Source organism: Heterocephalus glaber, unplaced genomic scaffold, assembly GCF_053883595.1.
Source record: "Heterocephalus glaber isolate CG9 unplaced genomic scaffold, H.glaber_assembly_v1.0 deba00001547, whole genome shotgun sequence".
NCBI classification, from domain to species: domain Eukaryota; kingdom Metazoa; phylum Chordata; class Mammalia; order Rodentia; family Bathyergidae; genus Heterocephalus; species Heterocephalus glaber.
Window position 1 is genome coordinate 406722 of NW_028258340.1, and position 24277 is coordinate 430998.

The 24277-nt window shown below is 42.5% G+C and overlaps 1 protein-coding gene across 2 annotated transcripts in view; it reads left to right on the forward strand.

The window, feature by feature from the left end:
- Window positions 1-2321: 2321 nt before the first annotated feature.
- Window positions 2322-24277, forward strand: part of Syn1 (synapsin I) — a 69676-nt gene continuing 47720 nt past the window's right edge. Inside the window, exons 1-5 of one of the 2 annotated variants that reach the window (XM_004875300.4) lie at window positions 2322-3064; window positions 12825-12882; window positions 12982-13073; window positions 14007-14163; window positions 14946-15035. In XM_004875300.4, the coding sequence (XP_004875357.1) occupies window positions 2688-3064; window positions 12825-12882; window positions 12982-13073; window positions 14007-14163; window positions 14946-15035 (774 nt within the window). In that variant the 5' untranslated portion in view covers window positions 2322-2687. The remainder of the gene's footprint in view (window positions 3065-12824; window positions 12883-12981; window positions 13074-14006; window positions 14164-14945; window positions 15036-24277) is intronic. The other variant, XM_004875301.4, reaches the window with a different exon arrangement.

The following is a 24277-nucleotide window of genomic DNA, read 5'->3' on the forward strand; positions in this document are numbered from 1 at the left end:
GAGCCTTGCCTTTGCCTTGAGGAATCAAAATATTCCTGAGGGACTCCTCTACAAAAAAAGTAATTCCTGGAAATTGAGCCACCTGGAAAAAGGGAAGGGTGCTGGAGACCACAAGTACTAGTAGCCTGGGAACTAGATACCTAGGAAAAGGCACAGTCTACAGACAGAGTCCTCAGGATCTTGAATTTGGGTCCAGAGAAGCCAGAAAGATCTGTAGACCTGCAGCTGCTCCCATCCCCTAGAGAGGTCATCACAGGCCTGGGAAAGTTTGCTTGCTTCTGTTAATAAACAACAAAGTTTTTTGATTAATAATGGAAGCACATATTTCAAAACATTGGAAAACACCCAATTTGTGGGGCACTCCCCATTTGAAATGCCAGAGAGAGCATCCTAGAGGGAAGAGGAAGGACTAGCCAAAGCAAAGGCCAGGAGATGAGACTGAAGGTGGGTGGGATGCAGGGGAGTAAGGGGATGGTTTGGGAAGTGTTTAACTTGGGAACCATGGGCACCTAGGGGAAGTGGGGATGAATCTGGAAGTAGGGGTTCCTGGAGGCTATGATCCAAGGCAGCTCTAGACAGAGGGAGGGAGAGGCATTCCTGACAGAAGTTACAGGACATTCAAAGGTACCTTTTCCTTAGAGGTGGGCCAGGTCATCATCCTTTTATTATACATGAAGAAACCAAATCTCTGAGAGATTGGGTCACTTTTCTAAGTGTGTCCTGGAGGCATGACTTGAAGCCAAGTATTTGACTCCAGACTCTACACTATTATTGCCTTGTTTAAACAGGCCAGTGGTTTAATGAATGAAGAATGAACAAATAGGTGGATGATTCATCTGAAAATCCCACAGGCAGAAGAGACCCCCAAATCTGCCTATTTGCATATCCTCTGCCACCTCATCTGGTTCACCATCACTGCTCACTATGGTCAAGGCCCTATCTAATCTGGCCCCTGGTGACCACTCTGACCCTGTCTTTGGCCACAATACTCCTCTGTTCTAGCCACACTGGCACTGACTGTACCATCTTCCTGGCACATTCTTTATTACTTTTTTTTTTTTTGGTACTGGGGATTGAACTCAGGGCCATGTGCTTGTGAGGCAGGCGGCAGAATTACTGAGCTAAATTCCTGGCCCAAGGCACATTCTTTATTTTTATTTTTATTTTTTTGGCACATTCTTTTTTCTTAAAAAAAATGTATATACATCATAAAGTGAACATGACCCTTTGGGAATTAATTGTAGTTCTTGGATTCACTTATCTGTAAAAGGAAATTATCCATCCATAGGACAGTTGTGAGTATTGTATGAACCAACACATGTAAACAGTTAAGTTTTCGGTATAGTCAACAAATGACTATTTATGGATTTGTGCTTTTATTGTAGTCAGAATCTTAGAGGTTTGACAGGATGCCATCCGCATCTAGCCTGGACTACCTCATTTGCTCAAGTGCAAACTTTATTTGGCATCCTGCCTCTGCCTGTGGAAAGTTCTCAGGTAAAGGAGAAGACAGCCACAAACACTGATGACACCAGGTTTTGGCTATGTCCAGAGCAGAAGGATGAGGACATTTGACCGAATGCATAGGGGGTGGTGGGCAGGCGTCAGGGCTAGAGCTGTAGGAATGTGTCTGTGTTGCATATCTAAATTTCTCTACGGTCATCTGTGGGTATGTGTTTTATCACGTGTGCTTGTGTGAGTTTCTCTGGGTCTCTGTGTTGGTATATTGCCTGTGTGTGTAACAAGTTATGCATGCATGTATTCAACATGCTCATGTGTGTTAGTTACTCTGGGCTTGTATGTCTACATATAACTAGATAGGTGTATGTCCTCTGTACCTGTTTACATGTGTTTCCTTTTATGTGTGTCATTCGTTGTGTGCTTTCAGGACCCCGCCACCCAGGGCAAGGGTGTATGCATTGCTCAAGTGTCCATCCCCACTTGTCTGAAGCTGTCTAGCTGCCCCCACATGCATCTCTCTGCCTAGCTGAGACTCGACATGGAAGACTGATCTCCCTGAAAGACACTGTGTGTGACCCCATGACTTGCTGTGAGGGGGTTATTTCTCTACTATTATGTCTCGAGTGTGTCCCCCCCTCCAAAATGCCTTTCGCTGTGAATGTCAACACTGGAAACTGTGTATGGAGAGGGTCTTGTGTGAGTGCGAGTGGATGTGAGGACCAGAATGAGGCGGGTAGGGGGGCGGCCTGTTAGGCTCTGTACCCGACCCTCCGGACAAGCACCCCACCCCCACTCCCGAAATTGCGCATCCCTATCGAAGGGGGGAAGGGAAACAGGATGCCGTGTGGTGCATGCGCACTGGCAACTTCAGCACCGCGGACAGCGCCTTCGCCCCCGCCTGCCAGCGCGCGCCATCGCCACCCCAGCCCTGAACGCACGCTGACGTCACTCGCCGTTCCTCCACAAACTCCCCTTCCCCGCTGCCTTGGTCGCGTCCGCACCGCCGTGGGCCCAGCCGGACTGCACCACGCAAGGCGCGAGTTAGGGAGACACGGGCGCGACCATCCGCGCTGCGGCGGCGGCGACTCAGCGCCGCCTCAGTCTGCGGCGGGCAGCAGAAGAGTCGCGTCGTGCCTGAGACTGCAGCTGTGCTCCTGGGCCGCGCGGTCCGCCCCCGCGGCTCCTGGCAAGACTGCCTCTAGGACCCCCTGCCCCAAGCCGCAACCATGAACTACCTGCGGCGCCGCCTGTCGGACAGCAACTTCATGGCCAATCTGCCGAATGGGTACATGACAGACCTGCAGCGCCCGCAGCCGCCCCCGCCGCCACCGTCGGCTGCTAGCCCCGGGGCTACGCCCGGTTCCACGACTGCCACTGCCGACAGGGCCTCCACTGCCGCCCCTGTGGCCTCTCCGGCAGCTCCTAGTCCCGGGTCCTCAGGGGGTGGTGGCTTCTTCTCATCGCTGTCCAACGCGGTCAAGCAGACTACTGCAGCCGCGGCAGCCACCTTCAGCGAGCAGGTGGGCGGCGGCTCTGGGGGTGCAGGCCGCGGGGGCGCCGCCGCCAGGGTGCTGCTGGTCATCGACGAGCCGCACACCGACTGGTAAGCCACTGACGCGCCTCCCCGTGGGCCTGGGTCCCCAGATAGTTCCACGGTGATCAAGCAATTATAGAGTGCTGCTTGTGTGCCTGGCCTTTGGCCCCTTTACTCAAATTCTTTTCCTTTAAATAACTGTGTTGGTGGGTTCCTACGTGCCCCACCCTTGCCTCCCCAAAACCTTCCCTGTGGATGCAGGGAGCAGTTGCCTACTGTGTTCCTCTTCTCCAGTTCCCCTCCCCAAAGCCTATGGCTTCATTAAATCCTATGAGCCTTCAAAAGCCAAATGTGTCCGGCTTCGCTTCTCCCACCCACCCCTTGCCCCGAAGACCTTGTCCTCTAATAAATCTTGTAAGCACTTATTGAGTACCTGTAGTATGCCTCATTGAAGGGTCCTTCCCTAAGGCCTTTGGGTTCAAAGAATTTTGTGAGCATTTCTTAAAAACCCTGCCCTGTTCTCCTCAACCCTTGCCCTAAGGCCTTCTCTCTGACGGGTTTTGTGAGCAGGTGTCCAGTTGGTGCTCTGTCCCACCCAAGCCCCCTCCTCAATGACCTTTTAAACTTCTCAGTAAACATTGAGTGCCTGCTGTGTATTCCATCCCAGCTTTTCGCCAAAGGCTTTGCCTTTAATGGATCCTGTGAACCTTGATTGAATGCCTTCTGTGTGCCTCAACTCCAGGCCTTCTCTTCGAGGGAACCTATTTTCTCCAAAGGATCTAGGAAGCATTTATTAAGTGACTGATATGTGTCCATCCCCGAGCCCCCTCCCAAACAGTTTTCCTCCAGTGAATTCCATGAATATTTTGAACCTTCTGTGTGTGACTCATCATCAGACTCTCTCCTCAAAGACCTTTTCCTACAAATGAATCTGGAAAGCATTTATTGAGTGACTCCTGTATCCCCCATTCTCAAGCTACTTCAAAGTCTTTTCCTTTTGTGGATCAGTCTAGCATTGATCAACTGCCTGCAATATGAGCCTTCTCTAAATGTCTTTTCCTTCAATATATTTACAAACATATATTGAGCATCTGTTGTATATCCCATCCCCAAATCCTTTGCCCAAGAACTTTTCCTTTAGTGACTTCACTTCACTCGTGTATTGAGCACCTCTTCCATACTGAAACTTAGACCTGCCCACAAAGGCCTGTTCCCCCCAAATTAATCCAGTGCTCAGATATCTAGAAATTCCTCTCTTTCAGGCACCCTTTTTTTTTTTTTTAAGGAGGAAAGATTTATTTGGCTTACAGTTCCTAGAGGTTTCAGTCCATAATTGGCTGGCTCTAATTATGCTCCAATTAGGCAAGATGGCAGAGTGGCAACAGTTCATGGTGGTGCAAGACAGCAAAAGCAATAAGAAACCTTAACAGCATTTTTCTGCCCCTTTTACCCCATCCGGGCTACCGGGATTAAGGTGGTGCCAAACCAATCACTCATGTGTTGTGGTTTAGTAATCACGCACCCTTAATCCTAGCATCACACATTCCAGATTCAGCCACCTCTGAAAAAGGAAGCCCCACCTCATCTGCATGAGGCTTTGGGGAGGCGTCTACACACAAGCCATAATATTCTGTCAGGCACTCTTTCCAAGGACTTTTTCTTTTAATCACTCCTTGGAGTATTTATGGAGCACTTGCTTTGTATCTGATTCTGTGCCTTCTCCACAAAAAACCTTTCCTCCCACAGAAGGAGAATCATCCTTGCATGCATCAAGTTTCTTCATTCCCATCCTCCTTTCTCAAAGGACGTTTCCTCCAACAATCCAGTGAGCTTGCATCAAATGTGTGCCCATCACTGGCCTCCTCCCCCAAATCTTTTTTTTAATGGATTCCATGAACATTTTAATCCTTTCTGTCATGTACTCCATTCTAATCACTTCCCCCCAAAGACCATTTCCTCCGGTGGGTTCCATGGGCATTTCTGAATGACTTCGGTGTGTTCATGCCTTCTCTCCAGAGACCCTTTCTTCCACTGGATCCAGCGATCACGTATGCAGTGCCTGTTGCATATCAGGAATACATTCCTTTCATTACCACTGGAAGAACCCACCCCAGTCATAAGGTCTTTTCCCTCAATAAATGCAGAACCCAATTTATAAGGGTTACCTTTGTCCCATTCCCTTCCATAACCCTAGGATTCCCTCTCCAAACCTTAAGTCCATACCCTGAAGTCTATTTAAGCCAGTAAACACTTACTGAGCACCTACTGTCGGAGTAATTCTGTTTCTTTTTTCCAAGTCTCTGGTAGGTCCTGCTCTTGCCTCAAGAGCTCACTCTCCAGGGATCTAAATCAGCCTAAATTTATTGAGTACCAACTGATTGCTCATTAGATCACCTCTCCCCCACGATCCTTACCCTGCAGCCTTTCTCTCTATATAGAGCTATTTATTCGTTCCACATATTTATTTCATATTTCCCATGTGTCAAAATAAGGGAGGCATTTATTAAGCATGACTGTGTACTAGGAAGAACCCCCTCCTTCAGCTCTCCTTTCTTCTAATCCCAACCACCAGCTGGCTTCAATATAGCTTTTCCTCTATTCAACCTCACAATTATTTAATGAGCACTTATTGTACACACTGAAGGACCTCATATTCTCCTCTCATTCCAGTAGTCCTAACTCCCCCCTTTAACAGTCTCCATCCTGCCTTTCACACTACACCTTCCTGACAGCTCACAACGCATACTATTCTCAATTTTTTCTGACTAGATCCCCATATCCCTCCTCAGCTATCCTTCCCTCCCATTAATCCAGAAAGCACTTATTAATCTCTTACTATATTCTGTTTTCTTAAAGTACATTCTCATCCCTGCAGCAGGATGCTCTACTATTTATTTTCCATCAAACTGTAAAGCATGTACTGGGCATGTGGGATAATTCCTTCACTGGTGTCTACACCACAAAGTGCTATCTTCCTAACTAAGTTTGCTCCATTGAAGTCAGAAAATATTAATACAGCCTCTGTTGGATATTGGTAACTCCTCCTTTGGGCCTCTCATCTTCACTTGACCCTCCAGGCAGGTTCCTTATTGCTTTTCCCTCCATTCCATCAAGCATTTATTACTGACTGAATACTGACAAGTCCCTTTCCCTTTCCATAATTGCAACGCCAATGTTTTCCTTTTATTTCTTTTTTTCCTGTTTTTTCTTCTCATTTGTCTAGAAGCATTTATTGAGCTTCTGCTGACTTCAGTGAAACCCTTCCCTTGCCATTCTGCATCCCAGAAACCCCCCAGTAGATAAAGATCTCAGTAACTTCTCCAATCTTTTCCAGTCAATCTAGCAAATATTAATTTAGTGTCTACTATGTTTAGGGTGATGTGGACAGAGGGAAAGAGCCTATTTATGCCAGGCTCAGTGTAGGAACAGAACTCTGCATCACCAACTTGCAAACTTTCAGTCCTATGCAAGCTTCAGGGATTTCAGCCTGAAATAAAGTAGTCTTGCAAATGCTAACAAATACACACCTAAGTACAGTCTGATGCCTTTCCCCCAAACTTGACCACTCTCATTTCTTCCCAAGTCTCCTTTCCTCTGTGGTTTAAAGTTCAAGTTCTGAGCTTATACTCATTTTCCCTTTATAGAGATAATTTAGTCCAGTGCTTTTCAAAGCATGGGTCATCTATTGGCTTATGACCAGCATGTCACTTTCTTCATGAAGTATAAAAAGTGAAAATAGAAAATAACATTACACATAATAAGTGGAGTTGTTTAATAAGACTGTCATTCCAATTACATAAAAATATATAATGTGCACTCATATGTGATAATGCTATATAATTAACATTATATGTGGTGGTACAGTGTATAGAATACCTATATGTGTATGTTTTCCTTCACAAAATGGAATAAAATAGAAAATATAAAATGCCATTGCACATAGTTAAAGCAATTGTTTACTGAAAGCTTCATTCCAAACATGTAATTATACTTACATACATTCTATTATTCAATCTAGAAACAGGTACATAAAATATACAGCATTTTATGTGTTATATATTATATAAGACATATCCTATATTCTATTTGCTGTCTACCATATGTGTCTTATGTAATACATATTATATATAGCATGGGTTATGATGGAAATATGTATGTAGTGGGTTATATAAACTGGGTTTATATAACTGGGTTATATATCTATTTCTTAGATAGACATCTCTGGAAGCAGATCCTTCACCATTAGCTAACATCTCTGTTGGCCTCAGTGGCTTACTTCGTGGGTGATTCATTTCCTCATCCTTGTGGGATCCCTGAGCTTTGTGTCACCATAACCTTGTCAGGCTCTGGCTGCTGTACTTGTCCATTTACCATTGAAGCTGAATGAGGAGCACCAACAGGTGCCTAAGTGGATCACTTGGGTGCCAAACATACTCCTCCTTGACTCCAGTGCATAACAACGGCCCTGCCTCCTCCTGATAATCAAGGTCATGTGCTCCTGCCAGATAGTGTCTCCTTTTCCTTGCCATGAGAAACCTGAAGTGTCCAGCTGACAATCATAGCTTAGAAATTAATGAGATTCTTGTTGTATTCCCTGATACCAGGGCCCCACAACCAGGAAGGCTAATCTTGCAGTGCCCTTAAGGAATGGGAAGTACACAATCCAAAAATGGATCGCTGGGATTGATGATAAGCTGGGTGGCTCCTGCTTTAACCCCTGAGTTCTTATATTCTTTCTACTAGGAAAGCACATACAATGGTCATTGTTTCAGGGCTTATAATATGTTTAGGAGGAGGATGGTGCCCATTCTTGCATGATATTATCTCCACGGCAAGGTCTTAGCTGTGACCACAACAAACTACATCATGCTATCAGGCCAGCAGCCTCTGGATGGCGTAGTATGTCACTTCATCAGTGGATTCCATGGTCACAGGCCACTTTTGCACCTCCTTTACTTTGCATTCCTGTCTTTTGCTGTAACATGTGTCCTTTGGTTTGATGCAGTGCTATGTGGGATCCCATCTTGTCAGATCAAGTGTTGTATAAGTCCTTGGACACTAATGCTGGCTAAAGTCCTGCAGTAAGAAAAGGCAAACTATATGGAATATTCCAGTCATGAAAGATGACTATTCCTTCCAGGGTGGGAGAGGCTCAATGAAGTCAGCTTGCCCCGAAGTGGCTGATTGGTCTTCTGGAAGGATGATGTCATATCAGGGATTCACTGTTGGTCTGTGTTGCTGACAGGTTGGACATGCAGCTGCAAGCCCTTGGCCCCACATATAGCTACTGTCTCTGCTGTTATTACCACTTCATTTGTGTTCCCATCTGCTAGCACTGGGGCGGCTGATTAGAGAGGCTGGCTGACTCATCCAGTCTACCTGGTTGCCTAGTACCACTTTCATGGTGGACTGCCTGGTGGGTGTTAACACAAAATACAAAGATCTTCTCCCTTTTGCCCACTCCCATATGTCTGCCCACTTTTCCATAGCTCAGACCTCCAGTCTTTTCCCTTCCAGGGCTCTGAACATCCAGCCAAGCCATTCATCACTGCCCATAAGTGAATACATATATTCCAATCTTGAGCTGCTAGACTTTTCATACACAGCATGAAGATTTGCCATCAGGAGTTCTGCTGTTTTCTTTCAGGGCTACTCAGAGTGTGGCTTTAGTGCAGCCACTGTCCATTTTTTGCTTCCACCTATAGACTAAGACAGCCCATTTGTGAACCAAGCTTAGACTTTCCTCTTTCATCAGCTGATTCTAAGGAGTCCCTTAGCTGAGGGAGAAGCATCAGCATGACAACTGGGAAAGACATGGGGATCTGAGTTACCCGCTCGTGTAACTTGCTGAGTCTTACATGGGTTCAGGCTTGGCTTCTGGGCCCATCTAATTTTATTACTTGGTAGATATGGCAGGACCCAGCTCTTAATGGGCTGTTTCAGAAGTACCGTCTTGGGCCCAGGATTTAGCTCAGTGGTTCCGGCGCCTGCCTTGCAAGCGCAAGGTCCTGACTTCGATCCCCAGTACCAAAAAAAAAAAAAAAAAAACACAGAAGTACCGTCTCTTGGTGCCCCATGGTCCACCATTCTATATCCAACAAGGCCCAGTACTGCAGTAGCATTTGTTTAGAGGCGTATAATTCTCTGATACAGATGACATAGCCTGGCTTCAGAACCCCGAGGTCCCCCTACTTGGGCTTCTCCTAGATTCCACACTGCATCTTTTCCTGATAGTGGTCCCTTCAGTATCATAGGACCTGCTGGATCATATGGTTTAAATGGCAGGACTACTTGCACTCCAGGTTGGACCTGCTGCAGAGACCTTTTGTACTTTGATCCCCCATTCCAAGTTGGCAGCTTTATATGTCACCTGGAACCTGGGTCCAAGCAATATTTCCAAGTGTGGAATGTGCTGCTTTCAGAATGTGAAGGAGACCTACTGGGTGTTATGCTTCTCCACTGTGGAAAGTGCAAGAGGGAATGTTTGCCCTATTCTTTGGAGAGGTTATCCTGATGTGTTTTGGATCACTGGGCCCCTAAATGTTTACTAATGTGGCAGGCCAGAGTCTTTTTAGGGCTTCTCTCCTGACGTCTGGAACACATATGTCTTTTCAAGGAAATATGCTAACTCTCTCTGGTGTATCTTGCATAATCAGTATGGTGTAACAGATATAATGGTCCAGTGTGATATAATGGTCTGTAGGATGTCCAGATGGTCCACTTCCTTTGGACTATCTTATGACACAGGATGAGAAAGAACATAGCCTTATGGCAAGACTATCAGGGAATATTGTCAGTTCCAATGATTATGAACTGTTTATGGTCTTATTTTCTAATATTACAGAATTGAAAAGAAAGCATTTGCCAAATTGGTAGCCACTTGCCATAAATGAGGCCATACTAACTTTCTTTCACAATGATATCATGTCCAGTATGTCAGTTATAGTCAGGGGTACTATTTGGTTGCACTTGTTGCAGACTACACGCATTCTTTAGATCCATCCAGCCTCTTAAAGGACTAAACTGGTTAATTCAATGGAAATAAGATAGGATCAACTCTCCTGCATCCTTTAGACCTTTCTGAGTGGCCATAATTTTTACTATGACCCCATAAAATGCACACAATATTGCTTTTGAATTATTGTTTTGTTTCTCGGTGGTGCTGGGGATGGAACTCAGGGCCTTCTGCTGACTAGGCAAGCACTCTACCACTAAGCTACACCCCATACCTGAGTTACTGTTTTGATGGGAGGAGGGGGTATATGCCATTTCAGAAGCTTCTGTTTGTATTTCTCTATTGCAATAGCTTTTATTCATCAGGCCAACGAACCATGTTGAGGTTCTGACAACTACAGATATCATTCCATTTATGCATTTGTGAACTGGGGAGTGACCACTGGGTTATTGGTTATAGATCTGTTATTGGCCTGCTTTGCAGGAGAGGAGGTGGGGGTAGATCCTGGAGGAGCAGGCATTGACTTAAAAGGTACCTGCTTCATTTGATGCCTTCTGCATTATCTTCAAACAAAGAGAAGGTCTGTATCTTAAGGGGGAGTGGGCTACTTCTTCAGAGACATATGGGTTCAGGTGAGTCTTTAAGTTCCAGATATCCCAATCCCAAGCCTCTGGGTCCCACTTCTGTCCTATTATAGCTCTGAATATGGTATAAGACATTGTAGGCCTGAGAATTCAACTTTCTCTGAAGCTGCGCCACACTTGCAATTAAATCCAGAACCTGGTCTCCTCTCTGGTTGCCCTCTGGCTGCAGATTAGGATTTACTTAAATGCAGTCAGGAAGATCCTATAGCTTTTATATTTTGTCTTAAAGTGATGATTAATCACTCTGAGCATGTCAGATCTTTCTGCAGCTAATCAATGGCATTTAAGAAACAGTCATTCCAATCTGGTTACCATTTCCCTCACACCTCTCAAATGCCAGAGATATTTCACCAGCTGGTTCATTGCCTCCCACCAGATTCCTAATACAGTTCACCATCAGGAGAAGTCACTGCTGCTCCCAAACCCCAAGGGCCCCTGCTGTCTTCCTCCATCACAGGAGAATAGGCTCCACATTGCATCTCTTCCCACTACTGACACCTCCCTCCAATGTCATAGGATCCAGCAGATCAAATGGCCTAAATGGCATCATACTTGCAAAGCAGACTAGAGCTGCTACAGAACATTTTGTGTGGCTCCAGCATGTCAGGGGATACCTGTGCTTCATCTCCTACATTGACAGATCCTCCAGTCTTCTTTGTACTTTGACTGCCTGGCCCACTATTTTAGATTAGGTTCCAGAAGTGGACTCTGAAGCAGAGATTTGCAGATTGGAGGGTCATTGAGAGTGCCTTGGGGATCCCCACTTGTGAGAAGCATAGAACCAACCAGACGGAGTGGCTGAATGACCATGCAGTTGGGTCAGAGGCTTCAGGTGATTCCAGGAGGACTCTGGAACTGGGGTGGCCCTTCAGAGTCAGCCCAGATTGAGGGAAGGATGCTGGCCTTTATGCCCTTTCAGATATCAGATATTGACCAGGGGCTGCCCTCAGGAAGTAGGTGTAACCATGGCTAAGGCCAGTCTCTGTGACAGAAGACAGTTCCCACTAGGGACAAGGCCATGAACTATCAGCAGCTACTATTCAAGATACATTGGCCCTAATGAGATCTGAGCAGAACACCACAGCATCCACTACATTTATGGTCAGAATAGCTTTAAAAACATTGATATATGCTTATCACCCATATTCATCATCAATTTATAGATGAAAAATGTGCAGATCTGAGAGAAATCCTTTCTGATGCTTGTGAGGCGACAGTATTAATGATGGTGTCAGGGAGTGGGAGGAAAAGGACAGCTGTGCTTGGGGTTGCTTGTGTCAGTGAAGTCCCCAGAGCCCATTTGTGCATTGTATATTTGTCAGAGACTGACTGTGGGCATGTCAGTAGCCAGGGGCCCTGGAGTTGGCCCTTTCTCTCACCCCGCTTCTATCAAAGACCTGATTAGGGATGAACTGTCAGTGGAGAAGCTTGTCAGATAGGAATTCTGGGCCTGGGGGAAGAGGCTACTGGCGCTCAGCTGAAATGGGGCTGGGGACGATGACAGAGCAGTTCGTGATGTGCCTACTGCTGCTGCTCCTCCTCCGCTTTCCTGTGGCTTTTTCTCAGCTGAGAAGCCGCATTCCCCAACCCTCCCCATCATTGCTGGCTCTGGCTTCTTTAGAATCACCAATCTGCTACTGCTTTTCAGATAGATGCAGCTAGCTCCCCACCCAGGGCTGTTGTGTCCCTCACAGTGCATCTATGGTCAAGGTGCTCCTCCTTGAGAAACAGCCAGAGAGCACAGAGATGCTTCGGGCCACACAAGCAGACACAGATACTGAGACACACACAGGCACTGAAATGTACACAATCATAGTCCCACGACCTGTATATGTATTTTCTGAGGTCTTTGCCATTTACAAACCCCCATGCAATTTCAAAACCTGGTATAACTGACACAGCACACTTATTTTGCACAGCTTTTCAAGAATATTTGCAATAACAGTGAGACAAGCAGACCATACTTTTGGAGATACTTGCCTTCTATGGTTTAAGCACGTACTTCACAGTTTGCAATGGCCTCTGACATTTACACACCTGTGTGAGAATTACAACAGACTTTATTATTCACAAAATGTTGCTGTTTTTTTTTTTCAGAGTATTTCAACATTTTAAGAGCACTGTATGGTTTTTGTAGCAGCACTGAAGGGGCAAAGGAGTCACAGGACCAGCTTGGATTTTGTCTTCCTTTTTGAGGTTAATGGGTACACTCTTCTGTGTTCCTCTCCAGGGCAAAATACTTCAAAGGGAAAAAGATCCATGGAGAAATTGACATTAAAGTAGAACAGGTAAGTTGGGGGAGGTGGATTTGGGGCTCAAAGAACTGCAAACTCAGTGGCCTTTTTTTGTATGGTGTAGACAGAACACCAATATTCTCTCCTTTCCAGGCCGAATTCTCTGATCTGAACCTTGTGGCTCATGCCAATGGTGGATTCTCTGTGGACATGGAAGTTCTTCGGAATGGGGTAAAAGTTGTCCGGTAAGTATTAAAATGATACCTTAGTGTTATGAGAGAGGCATAAGAAGTCCCATAGAGATGAAAGAGAGTCCCCACTTCTCCAGCCATCATTCAATGAGCAAGAACTTAGGCACAGAATGTGAGGAGATAGTTTTTCTTCTGAAGAAGAGCTAAGGATACCAGCAGGCTATGAGCCAAGCTTTTCAATTATACATTCAACAAACATTAAGCATCTACTGCATGCCAAGTGCTTCTCTCAGCACTTCATGTTTGACCAATATTTATTGGGCACCCACTGTGTGCCAAGAGGTGAATTCTCTACATGCTGAGGACCTAGGAGTATACAAACCAAATCAAAAACAAAGAAAGACAAAAACCTTCTGCCCTCATGAAACCTATGTTCTGCTGTGGAATATACACAACAGAAAACCAAATAAATAAATGTACAAGTCCTAAGAAAGCAGATGTAGGATTATTGGATGGTGATCGGGTTTGCAATTAGATAGGGTAGCCTGGTAGCAGAAAAGAGAGTTGAGGATGGACTTGACGAAAGCGAAGGAGTAATCTATGCAGATATCTAGGGGGAAGTGTTTCAGGCAAAGAGAGCAGCTTGTGGAGAGGCCCTGAGACGGGAATCTGTTCTGGGCAGTACACTTTGAGGACAGGTGGTCATCTGAGCAACTATGCCCAGGAAGGTGCTGCAGCTGAGTGGGTGTGCTGCCAGCTGACCTTGGTGAGGAGGGCAGCAGGAAGGGAAGACTTCAAGGAGGTCAACAGATGGGAAAGGGTAGAGATGGTACTCGGGCAGAAGGAACAGCTTGTCCATGTGTGCAGAAGTAAGAAATCACTTGGTGATTTCTGGGAACTGTGAAGATTTTGAAATTCAGTCTTTATTCCAAGAGTGGTGGAGCACTTCTGGGGGAACCCTCAATGCTCTACCCCTGTCCCTCACAGGTCTTTGAAGCCAGACTTTGTGCTGATCCGCCAGCATGCCTTCAGCATGGCACGAAATGGAGACTACCGCAGTTTGGTCATCGGGCTACAGTATGCTGGAATCCCCAGTGTTAACTCTTTGCATTCTGTCTACAACTTCTGTGACAAGCCATGGGTGGTAAGTGACAGGAAGGGTACTACTGGCAGGTGGAATAGCTCGTGCATGCGTGAGGGAGCCTGTGGCTGCTCTGTGACTTATGAGAAGTGAGGACATTTAGAACCTTAGTGTGTTACTGAGCTTTCCATTCCTGTAACAAATTCCTGAGACAGTCAACTTATAAAAAGAAGATGTTTATTTTGGCTTACAGTTTTAGAGGTTTCTGTCCATGATGAATTGGCCATGATAATTGTTGCTTTGGGCCTGTAGGAAGGCAGTACATCGTGGTAGAAGGAAGTGGCAGAGTGAAGCCACTCCCCTTGTGGCCTAGAAGTAAAAAAGAGGGGGAAGGGGTGTAAAAATTATTAATATGCAATATGCACATATACCAGTTCTTCAAGATGATTGTAATTATTGTGTATAACAAGCATATATCAATAAAAAATAAAGAGGTAGGGGCCAGGGATTTAGCTCAGTGGTTTCAGCGCCTGCCTTGCAAGCACAAGGTCCCGAGTTCCATCCTTGGTACCAAAAAATTAAAAAATAAATAAATAAATAAAGAGGAAGAGACCAGAGACCCACAGTCTCCTTCAAAAGCCCATCTCCAATGATCTAAAACCTCCCACTAGGCCACACCTCTGAAAGTTTCCACCATCTCCCAATAGTACCACTCTGGGAAGCAAGCCTTTACCACATGGGCCTTTGGAAGACATGCCAGATCCAATCTATAGCATTTGGGGTCCCAGGTTAGAAACTCCCTCCGGGTGAAGGAGTCACTGACCCATCTCTCCTGGCTCTCATAGTTTGCCCAGATGGTTCGACTGCACAAGAAACTGGGGACAGAAGAATTCCCCCTAATTGATCAGACCTTCTACCCCAATCACAAAGAGATGGTAAGTCTGGGGGAAATTTGGTGGGAAGGAAGGAAGAACATCAGCAATCCTACAGTATTATCAATGGCTGTATTATCAGTGGTGTGATATCAGAGTGCCACCAGTGGGAGCATGTGGTGACATGAATTTCCTTTGTGATAGGTTCTGTTGACACTGGTTAAGTATACCTTATCTGAAATGCTTGGGACTGGAAGTGTTTCATGTTTCATATTTTTGGGTATTGAAATATTTCCATATTCATAATGAGCTATCTTGAGGATGGGACCTAAGTCTGAACACGAAATTCATTTATGTTTCATATATACCTTATACATATGGCCCAAAGGTAATTTTATACAATATTTTTAATGAGCTTGTGTTTTGATTGTGACCTGACACAAGAGGTCACTTGGAATATTACACTTGGAATATTACACTTGTGGCATCATGTCAATGCTTAAAAAATTTCTGGAAGCCAGCTGTCATGGCGCACATCTGTAACCCAGCACTAGGGAGGCTGAGGCAGCAGGAAGATCGCCATGGGTTTGAGGGCAGGCTAAGCTGCATAGTGAGTTCAAGACTGGCCTGAACTATACAGCAAGACCTTGTCTCAAAAAAAAAAAAAAAGAAAGAAAGAAAAAAAAAATGTTTCTGGAGCATTTCAGATTTTGGATTTTTAGATTAAGTATCCTTAAACTGTGCCATGAATTTACTAATGGCTACAAGTGTGAATTAAATCATCTTTTCCAATATTTATCAAATCCTGTTGCATACAGTATTAAAAATGGTTTTCTAATGTAAGTAAACAGAAATAATATGATGAATCAGATTGCTATAGAAATCAAGTCATTGTTACTAACATTATCAAATCATCCTGATAGAAATTTTACTCATATTTCAAATTAAAATTGCCAATAAAAATGATCAGTAACAATGTTATAAATTAAATTGTTTACAAATAGAAATTAAATCATTGATTACTATTATCAGAAAGTATAATCACTAATATTACAAATTATCATGAATACTATAAATTATTTTTACTGATGTAAAGTATGAGTGCCAGTGTTATGAATTAAATTATAATTGACAATAGAAATTAAATAATCATTACTAATATCAAATATCACAGTTATCACTGAAATTATTAATATTAAAAATTACATTATAACAAATTATAATTGTTTTGAAGTATATTGTAGAAATTGAATATTACTATATCAAGTATGATGAATATTCTAATGTGTTACTAGTGTTACAAAATAAATGTATCAATATAAATGATTAGTACCTATGTTGTAAAGTAAGTTATAATTACTAAAAGAAATCAAACTATGGGGCCAGGGATTTAGCTCAGTGGTTTCGCTGCCTGCTGTGCAAGCGCAAGGACCCAAGTTCGATCCCCGGTACCAAAAACAAAACAAAACAAAACAAAACAAACAAAGAAATCAAACTATTAATGCAAACTATAAAATATTGCTACAGATACAAATTATTGCCAGTGCTACAAATTCAGATTACTAATATAAATTATAGCTCCCAATAATAATATGGTTAAGATTCTAATTTCTATTATAAATAATTGCTGATATTAATGTTCTGCTTAATTATATAAATTATGAATGTGATTATGAATCAAATTTTACTTACTAATAGAAATTCACTCATTGTTACTAATGCCACCAAAGTTTATAACTAATTTTGCAAATTTTACCAATGTTACAAATTATTTTCAATTATATAAATGATCATTACCAAATTTGACTTAAAGTATAATTAAATATCAATATTAACCCAACATTGCTGCTAATATTATAAATACTTACCTGTAGAACATATTATAGTTGCTGATATAAGTTAACAGTGTTTTGAACTAAGTTTACTTACAAGAAAGATCAAATCATTAGTTCAGGAAAATCCAATTTATCCTTATTATTATTCCACATTCTTTGAGGGACAGTATAATAGAATGTGATTGAGAACATAGACTCTCTAGCCACAATTTCTGTCTGGAAATCCTAGCTCCATGATGTAGTAGCTACTTAACATAGGAAAAGTTACTTAAATGCCCTGTGCTTCAGTTTATCCATCTGCAAAATGCTGTTAACAATATTCCTGCCTCATAGAGTTGGTGTGCAAATTAATAAATGTAAAGTGGTTGAAACAGTGCATCTGACATATATTAACTGTGACCTAAGTGTTGACAAAATACCCTTTCTATTCCTAATTGGTCATTTTTATCATGAAAGGCTATCAAATGTTTTTGTTGTGTTCATTGACATGAACATGCGGGTCCTTTATTCTATGAACATAGTCTATTACAGTAATTGATTTTTATGCAAGTGGATAGGCTCATAACTTTGTTTATAATGTGTTTGGGTGTAAATATTTACATCTTTCAGCTAAATCTCACTTGGTCATGGTGTAAATCCTTTTTATATGTTGTGGGATTCAGTTAGTATTTTGTTGAGGATTAAGTACCTCTATTCATAGGGATGTTGGCCTGTAATTTTGTTTTCTAATGATATCTTTGTCTGGTTTTGGTATGGGGGTAATACTACTATCATAGAAAAAATTAGACAATGTTTCCTTCTCTTCTAGTTTTGGGAAGATTGCTGTTATTTCTTTTTAACCATTTACAGAATTCAGTGAAGATATATGGTACTGGCCATTTCTTTGTAGCAAGTTTTAAAGATTTCTTCACTTATGCTAGGTCGATTTAAATTTGTTTTTTCTTCTTGAGTCAGATTTGATAGTTTGTATCTTTCTAGGAATTTGTCCAATTCATTTAGGTTTTCTAATTTATTGGCATATAATCTCTCATAGTACTCTCTTACAATCCTTTTTATTATAAGATCAGTAGCAATATATCCTTTTATTTCTAGTATTAGTAATTAGAATTTTCTTTTTTGTCCCTTCATCTAAAAGTTTGTTAATTTTGTCAATATTTCCAAACAATCAATTTTTTGGTTTCCTTCATTTCTCATGTCATTTTATTGTCTACTTGTTTTATTCTCTATTTGCTTCCACTCTTTTCTTTATTACTTCTTTCTGCTTGCTTTCAATTTAGTTTGTTCTTTTTTTTTTCTAATTTCCTAAGGTGGAAGATTAGGTTATTGGTTTGAAAGTTTCTTCGTTTTTAAATGCAGATGCTCCTTCCCTCCAATATGGATAGAGTTAGATACCAATAAAACCACCACAAGTTGAAAATATAAAAAGTTAAAATACATTTAATACACCTAACCTACCAAATACCATTGGTTAACCTAGCTTACATTAAACATGCTCAGAACACTAACATTATCTTACAGTTGGCCAAAATCATCTAACGTAAAGCCTATTTTTATAATGAAGTATTGAATATCTCACATACACACATAGTAAGGCATATCGATGGGCTGTAAAACCACAAAACACAATATCCCAGAATTCTGAAAATTCAGTACATTGTAAAGTATTAGTTATTTTGCCTAGCATGAGTGAGCCTCAACGTTCAATCCCCAGCACCATCAAAAAAAAAAAAACATTTGGAGTCCCGCGGAAGATGCCGAATCAGCCCCCTGCAGACAGGCAGGTCTGCCCATGCCCTACCGAGGTCCTGAGTCGCACAGAACACGCCAAATCAGCCCGCTGCAGACAGGGAGGTCTGTGCACGCCCTACCGAGGGCCTGAGTCACTCGGAAGATGCCGAATCACCCCACTGTAGACAGGCAGGTCTGCCCATGCGCTACCGAGGTCCTGAGTTGCACAGAACACGCCGAATCAGCCCGCTGCACACAGGAAGGTCTGTGCACGCCCTACCGAGGTCCAGAGGCGCACAGAAGACACTGAATCACCCCACTGCAGACAGGCAGCCACCTGATTCCACACTACAAAGATGCAGAGGACACCAGACCACCAGACCAAGGTACTGAGTCCCGCTGTTCCCAGCCCAGAGGTAGGGGCTTCTGAGCCGTCGTCCCACTGCTCCTGGGCCAGAGGAAGGGGCTTCCTGGTCACCATCCCTCCCACTGCTCCCAGCCCAGAGGAAATGGCTTTTGGGCCACCTTCTGTCCCGCTGCTCCTGGCCCAGAGGAAGGGGGTTCCAGGGCACCATCCCTCCCACCGCTCCTGGCCCAGAGGGAGGGGCTTCTGAGCCGCCATCCCACTGCTCCTGGTCCAGAGGAAGGGGATTCCTGGCCACCATCCCTCCAGCTGCTCCCAGCCCACAGGAAAGGGCTTTTGGGTCACCATCCCTACCGCTGCTCCCGACCCCTGTCCCACCTCACCTAGCTCAGAGGAGGTAATCCGTGCAGGCACCAACAGCCCCCCCCCCAGTCGAAATGAGAAAACACGTAAATAAGTCTCAAAACCAGACTTCCAGATCACCTACAGCAACCCCAAAGGGAAATGAGATGGAACACCCTGATACTCAACCACCTGGACCCACTGAACTGGCAACAAAAGGGGATCTGGAAAAAATGAAATCAGAAATGATTTCTCAGATAACAGGAGAAATTGTGCCCTTAGTGCAAGACATGATTAATAAATCTAGAGAGGAGCTCAGGAACATGATGGAATCCCAACATAAGAAACAAATGGAATCCATAAAACAGATGCAAATAGATTTCCAGGAGATGAAAAACTCCACTGAAAGTCTACACAGCAGAATGAGCCAATGTGAGGACAGAATTTCAGATATAGAGGATAAGATTGCAATTAGTGACCAGGAAAAGAAAAATTGCTTCAAAATTATAAGGGAACATGAGAAATCAATCCAGCAGCTGCTAGATGATGCAAAGAAGAATAACATAAGACTGATTGGGCTCAAGGAAGAAACAAGAGAGAGTGGAGATGACATAAAAAATCTCTTCACAGAAATAATGGCAGAAAACTTCCCAAGCAGGGGAAAAGAGCTTGACATACAGATAAGTGAGGCATATAGGACTCCAAATAGCCTTGATCAAAAAAAATCTACACATAGGCATATAATTGTTCACATTCCAGAAACACAGCAGAAGAACAAAGTTCTCCAAGCAGTCAGAGAAAAGAAACAAATCACATACAAAGGAAAGCCCATCAGAATCACAGCAGACTTCTCAACACAAACCATCAAGGCAAGAAGAGCTTGGAGTGACATATTCCAAGCCCTAAAAGAAAACAGCCTCCAACCCAGATTGATGTACCCTGCAAAACTATCTTTCAAAACTGATGGAGAAATAAGATAGTTTCATGACAAAGAGCACCTTAGGAACTTTGTGAATACCAAACCAGCACTCCAAAGAATTTTACACAATATCCTAGGAACAGACATTGAGGATCACAACCCCAGGAAGCAAAGCAGAATGAACCCATCTGGCATGACAAGAAATTAAATGTAAATGGGGAGAACCCAACAAAAAGAAAAAGTCATGGCAATGACAAGTCAATATGTTTCAGTTATAACCATCAACGTTAATGGTCTCAATTCACCAATCAAAAGAAATAGACTGGCAGAATGGGTCAAGAAGCAAAATCCAACAATATGCTGCATACAAGAAACACAATTAATTCAAAAAGAAACTCATAGACTGAAAGTTAAAAGGTGGAAAACAATACTCCATGCAACAGGAACCCGAAAAAAAGCAGGAGTTGCTATCCTCTTTGCAGATCAAGTAGATTTCAAACCCACACTGATTAACAGAGACGAAGAAGGACACTACATCCTTGTAAGAGGAAGAATCCAAGAGGAAGAGATGACAATCATAAATATATATGCGCCAAACACTAGTGCACCCAACTATATAAAACAAATACTAATGGACATGAAAAGTCACATATGCACTAATACAATTGTAGTGGGGGACCTCAACACCCCACTGTCACAAATAGATAGATCAACTAGACTAAAAATAAGTAATGAAATACTAGAACTCAATCGAACTCTTGAACAAATGAACTTAACAGATGTTTACAGAGTCTTCCACCCCACAAAATCAGAATACACATTCTTCTCAGCTGCACATGGGTCATTCTCCAAAATAGACCACATACTCACACATAGAACATGTTTAAGTAAGTGCAAAGGAATTGAAGTTATCCCCTGTATATTATCAGACCATAGTGCGATGAAATTGGAGATCCATAGCAAAAGAAACTCAAAAATTTTCATAAACACGTGGAAATTCAACAACACACTTCTGAATAATCAATGGGTCACAGAAGAAATTAAAGAAGAAATCAGACAATTCCTTCAATTAAATGACAATGACAATACAACATATCGCAATCTATGGGACACAATTAAAGCAGTCTTATGAGGGAAATTCAGAGCAGTGAATATGCATATTAGGAAAACAGAACAAGCCCAATTAAACAACCTGATGCTGAACCTCAAGATTCTAGAAAAAGAAGAGCAGGACAACCCCAAAGCTCATACAAGGGAGGAAATTATAAAGATCAGAGGAGAAATCAATGCAATGGAGACTAAGAGAACGATAGAAAAAATCAATGAAGCCAAGAGTTGGTTCTTCCAAAGAATCAACAAAATTGACAAACCCTTAGCCAACCTTGTCAGAAAAAGGAAAGAAAAGGCCCAAATCCATGCAATTAGGAATGAAAAGGGTGAAATGACAGCAGACCCAGCACAAATCCAGAGGATCATCAATACCTACTTCCACAACCTATATGCCAATAAGATGGACAACACAGAAGAAATGGACAGATTCCTAGATACATATGAATTACCAAAGTTGAACGAAGAAGACCTAAAAATTCTGAGCAACCCAATATCAAGCAATGAAATTGAAAATGTAATTAAAAACTTATCAACTAAGAAAAGCCTGGGCCCTGATGGCTTCACTGCTGTATTCTACAAGACATTTAGAGAGGAACTGCTGCCACTACTGTTTAAACTCTTCAATGAAATTGAAAGGGAAGCAATACTCTCAAATTCATTCCTGGAAGCAAGCATCACCTTGATCCCCAAAGCAGAGAAAGACCCAACTGAAAAAGAGAACTATGGGCCAATCTCACTAATGAACATAGATGCAAAAATCCTTAATAAGATACTGGCAAACAGAATGCAGAAGATCATCAAGAAGATCATACACCCTGACCAAGTGGGATTCATCCCAGGGATGCAGGGATGGTTCAATATTCGAAAATCAATCAATGCAATACACTATATCAGTGGAGCCAAGGACAAAAAACATATGATTATCTCCATAGATGCAGAAAAAGCATTTGACCAAATCCAACATGCATTTATGATAAAAATCCTACAAAAAATTGGAATAGATGGTCTCTACCTCAAACTGATAGAAGCCATCTATGAAAAACCAACAGCCAATATCATACTAAATGGTCAAAAACTGAAATCCTTCACACTCAAATCAGGAACAAGACAAGGATGTCCACTAGCACCACTCTTCTTCAATATAGTTCTGGAAACATTAGCCACGGCAATTAGACAAGAGAAGGAAATAAAAGGAATAAAGATAGGTAATGAAGAAGTAAAATTGTCATTATTTGCAGATGACATGATACTCTATATAGAAGACCCCAAGAACTCCACCAAAAGTCTTCTAGACTTAATAACCAAATTCAGTCAAGTAGCTGGTTACAAGGTCAACACACAAAAATCAATAGCTTTCCTCTCCACCAATGACAGACTCACTGAGACAGAAATAGGGCAAATAATTCCTTTCACAATAGCATCCAAAAAACGGAAATACCTAGGAATCATCCTAACGAAAGAAATCAAAGACCTCTTCTCTGAAAACTATGGCACTCTGAAAAGAGAGATTGAAGATGATATCAAAAAATGGACAGACATCCCCTGCTCCTGGGTAGGAAGGATTAATATAGTGAAAATGGCCATACTTCCAAAACTGCTATATAGATTTAATGCAATTCCAATTGAGATCCCAGCAGCATACTTCATAGACCTTGAGAAAACAATCCAAAACTTCATTTGGAACAAGAAGAGACCCAGAATAGCAAAAGCAATTCTAGGTAACAGAGACATGGCAGGGGGTATCACAATCCCCAACCTGCAACTATACTACAAAGCTACTGTGATAAAAACAGCATGGTACTGGCAAAGAAACAGACTTGAGGACCAGTGGAACAGATTAGAAGATGCAGAAACAACGCCAGACACACTCAGCCATCTCATCTTTGACAAAGGAGCCAAACACCCTCACTGGAGGAAAGATAGCCTCTTTAATAAATGGTGCTGGAAAAATTGGGCTTCAACTTGCCAAAGATTAAAACTAGGCCTGTATCTCTCACCATGAACTCAACTAAAATCGAAATGGATAAAAGATCTAAATATTAAAATAGAAACTCTGAACCAGTTGGAACAGAGGTTAGGTAGAACCCTTGAAGACATTGGTGTAGGAAAAGATTTTATGAACAAAACCTCAGTTGCCCATGAACTAGCACAAACAATCAACAAGTGGGATCTCTTCTTATTAAAAGGCTTCTGCACAGCAAGAGAAACCACCAGCAGTGTGAAGAGACAACCCACAATGTGGGAAAAAATCTTCACCTGCTCTTCCTCAGACAAAGGTCTACTATCTCGAATCTATAAAGAACTTAAAAAGATGAGACCTCCCAAATTTAAAGACCCAATCCAAAAATGGGCATCTGAAATGAACAGACATTTCTCAGACAAAGAAGTGGAAATAGCAAATAAATACATGAAAAAATGTTCAACATCACTGGTCATTCGAGAGATGCAAATGAAAACAATGCTGAGATTCCACTTCACTCCAGAAAGAATGGCTGCTATCATGAAATCAACCAATAACCAATGCTGGCGGGGCTGTGGGGAAAGAGGAACCCTGCTCCACTGCTGGTGGGAGTGTAGACTGGTGCAAGCACTGTGGAAATCAGTATGGAGATACCTCAAAGAACTAGGACTGGAAGTCCCATTTGACCCCGCTATTCCACTGCTGGGGATCTTCCCCAAAGAATTAAAAGAATCATACCACAGTGATATATGTTCGCTCATGTTCATAGCAGCACAGTTTGTAATAGCTAAAACTTGGAAACAGCCCAAATGCCCATCAACTGGAGACTGGATAAAGAAAATTTATTTTTTTAATAAAATGAAGTACTACTCAGCCATAAAAAATGAGAAATTAGAGACATTTATAGCTAAGTGGATGCACATTGAGGCAATACTCTTAAGTGAAATAAATAGGACACACATGTGTAAATACTGAATAGTTTCTCTGGTGTGAGAAACTGAAAGTGTAAATAAGGACTAAATGTATAATAGGTAATGTGAAATGGGA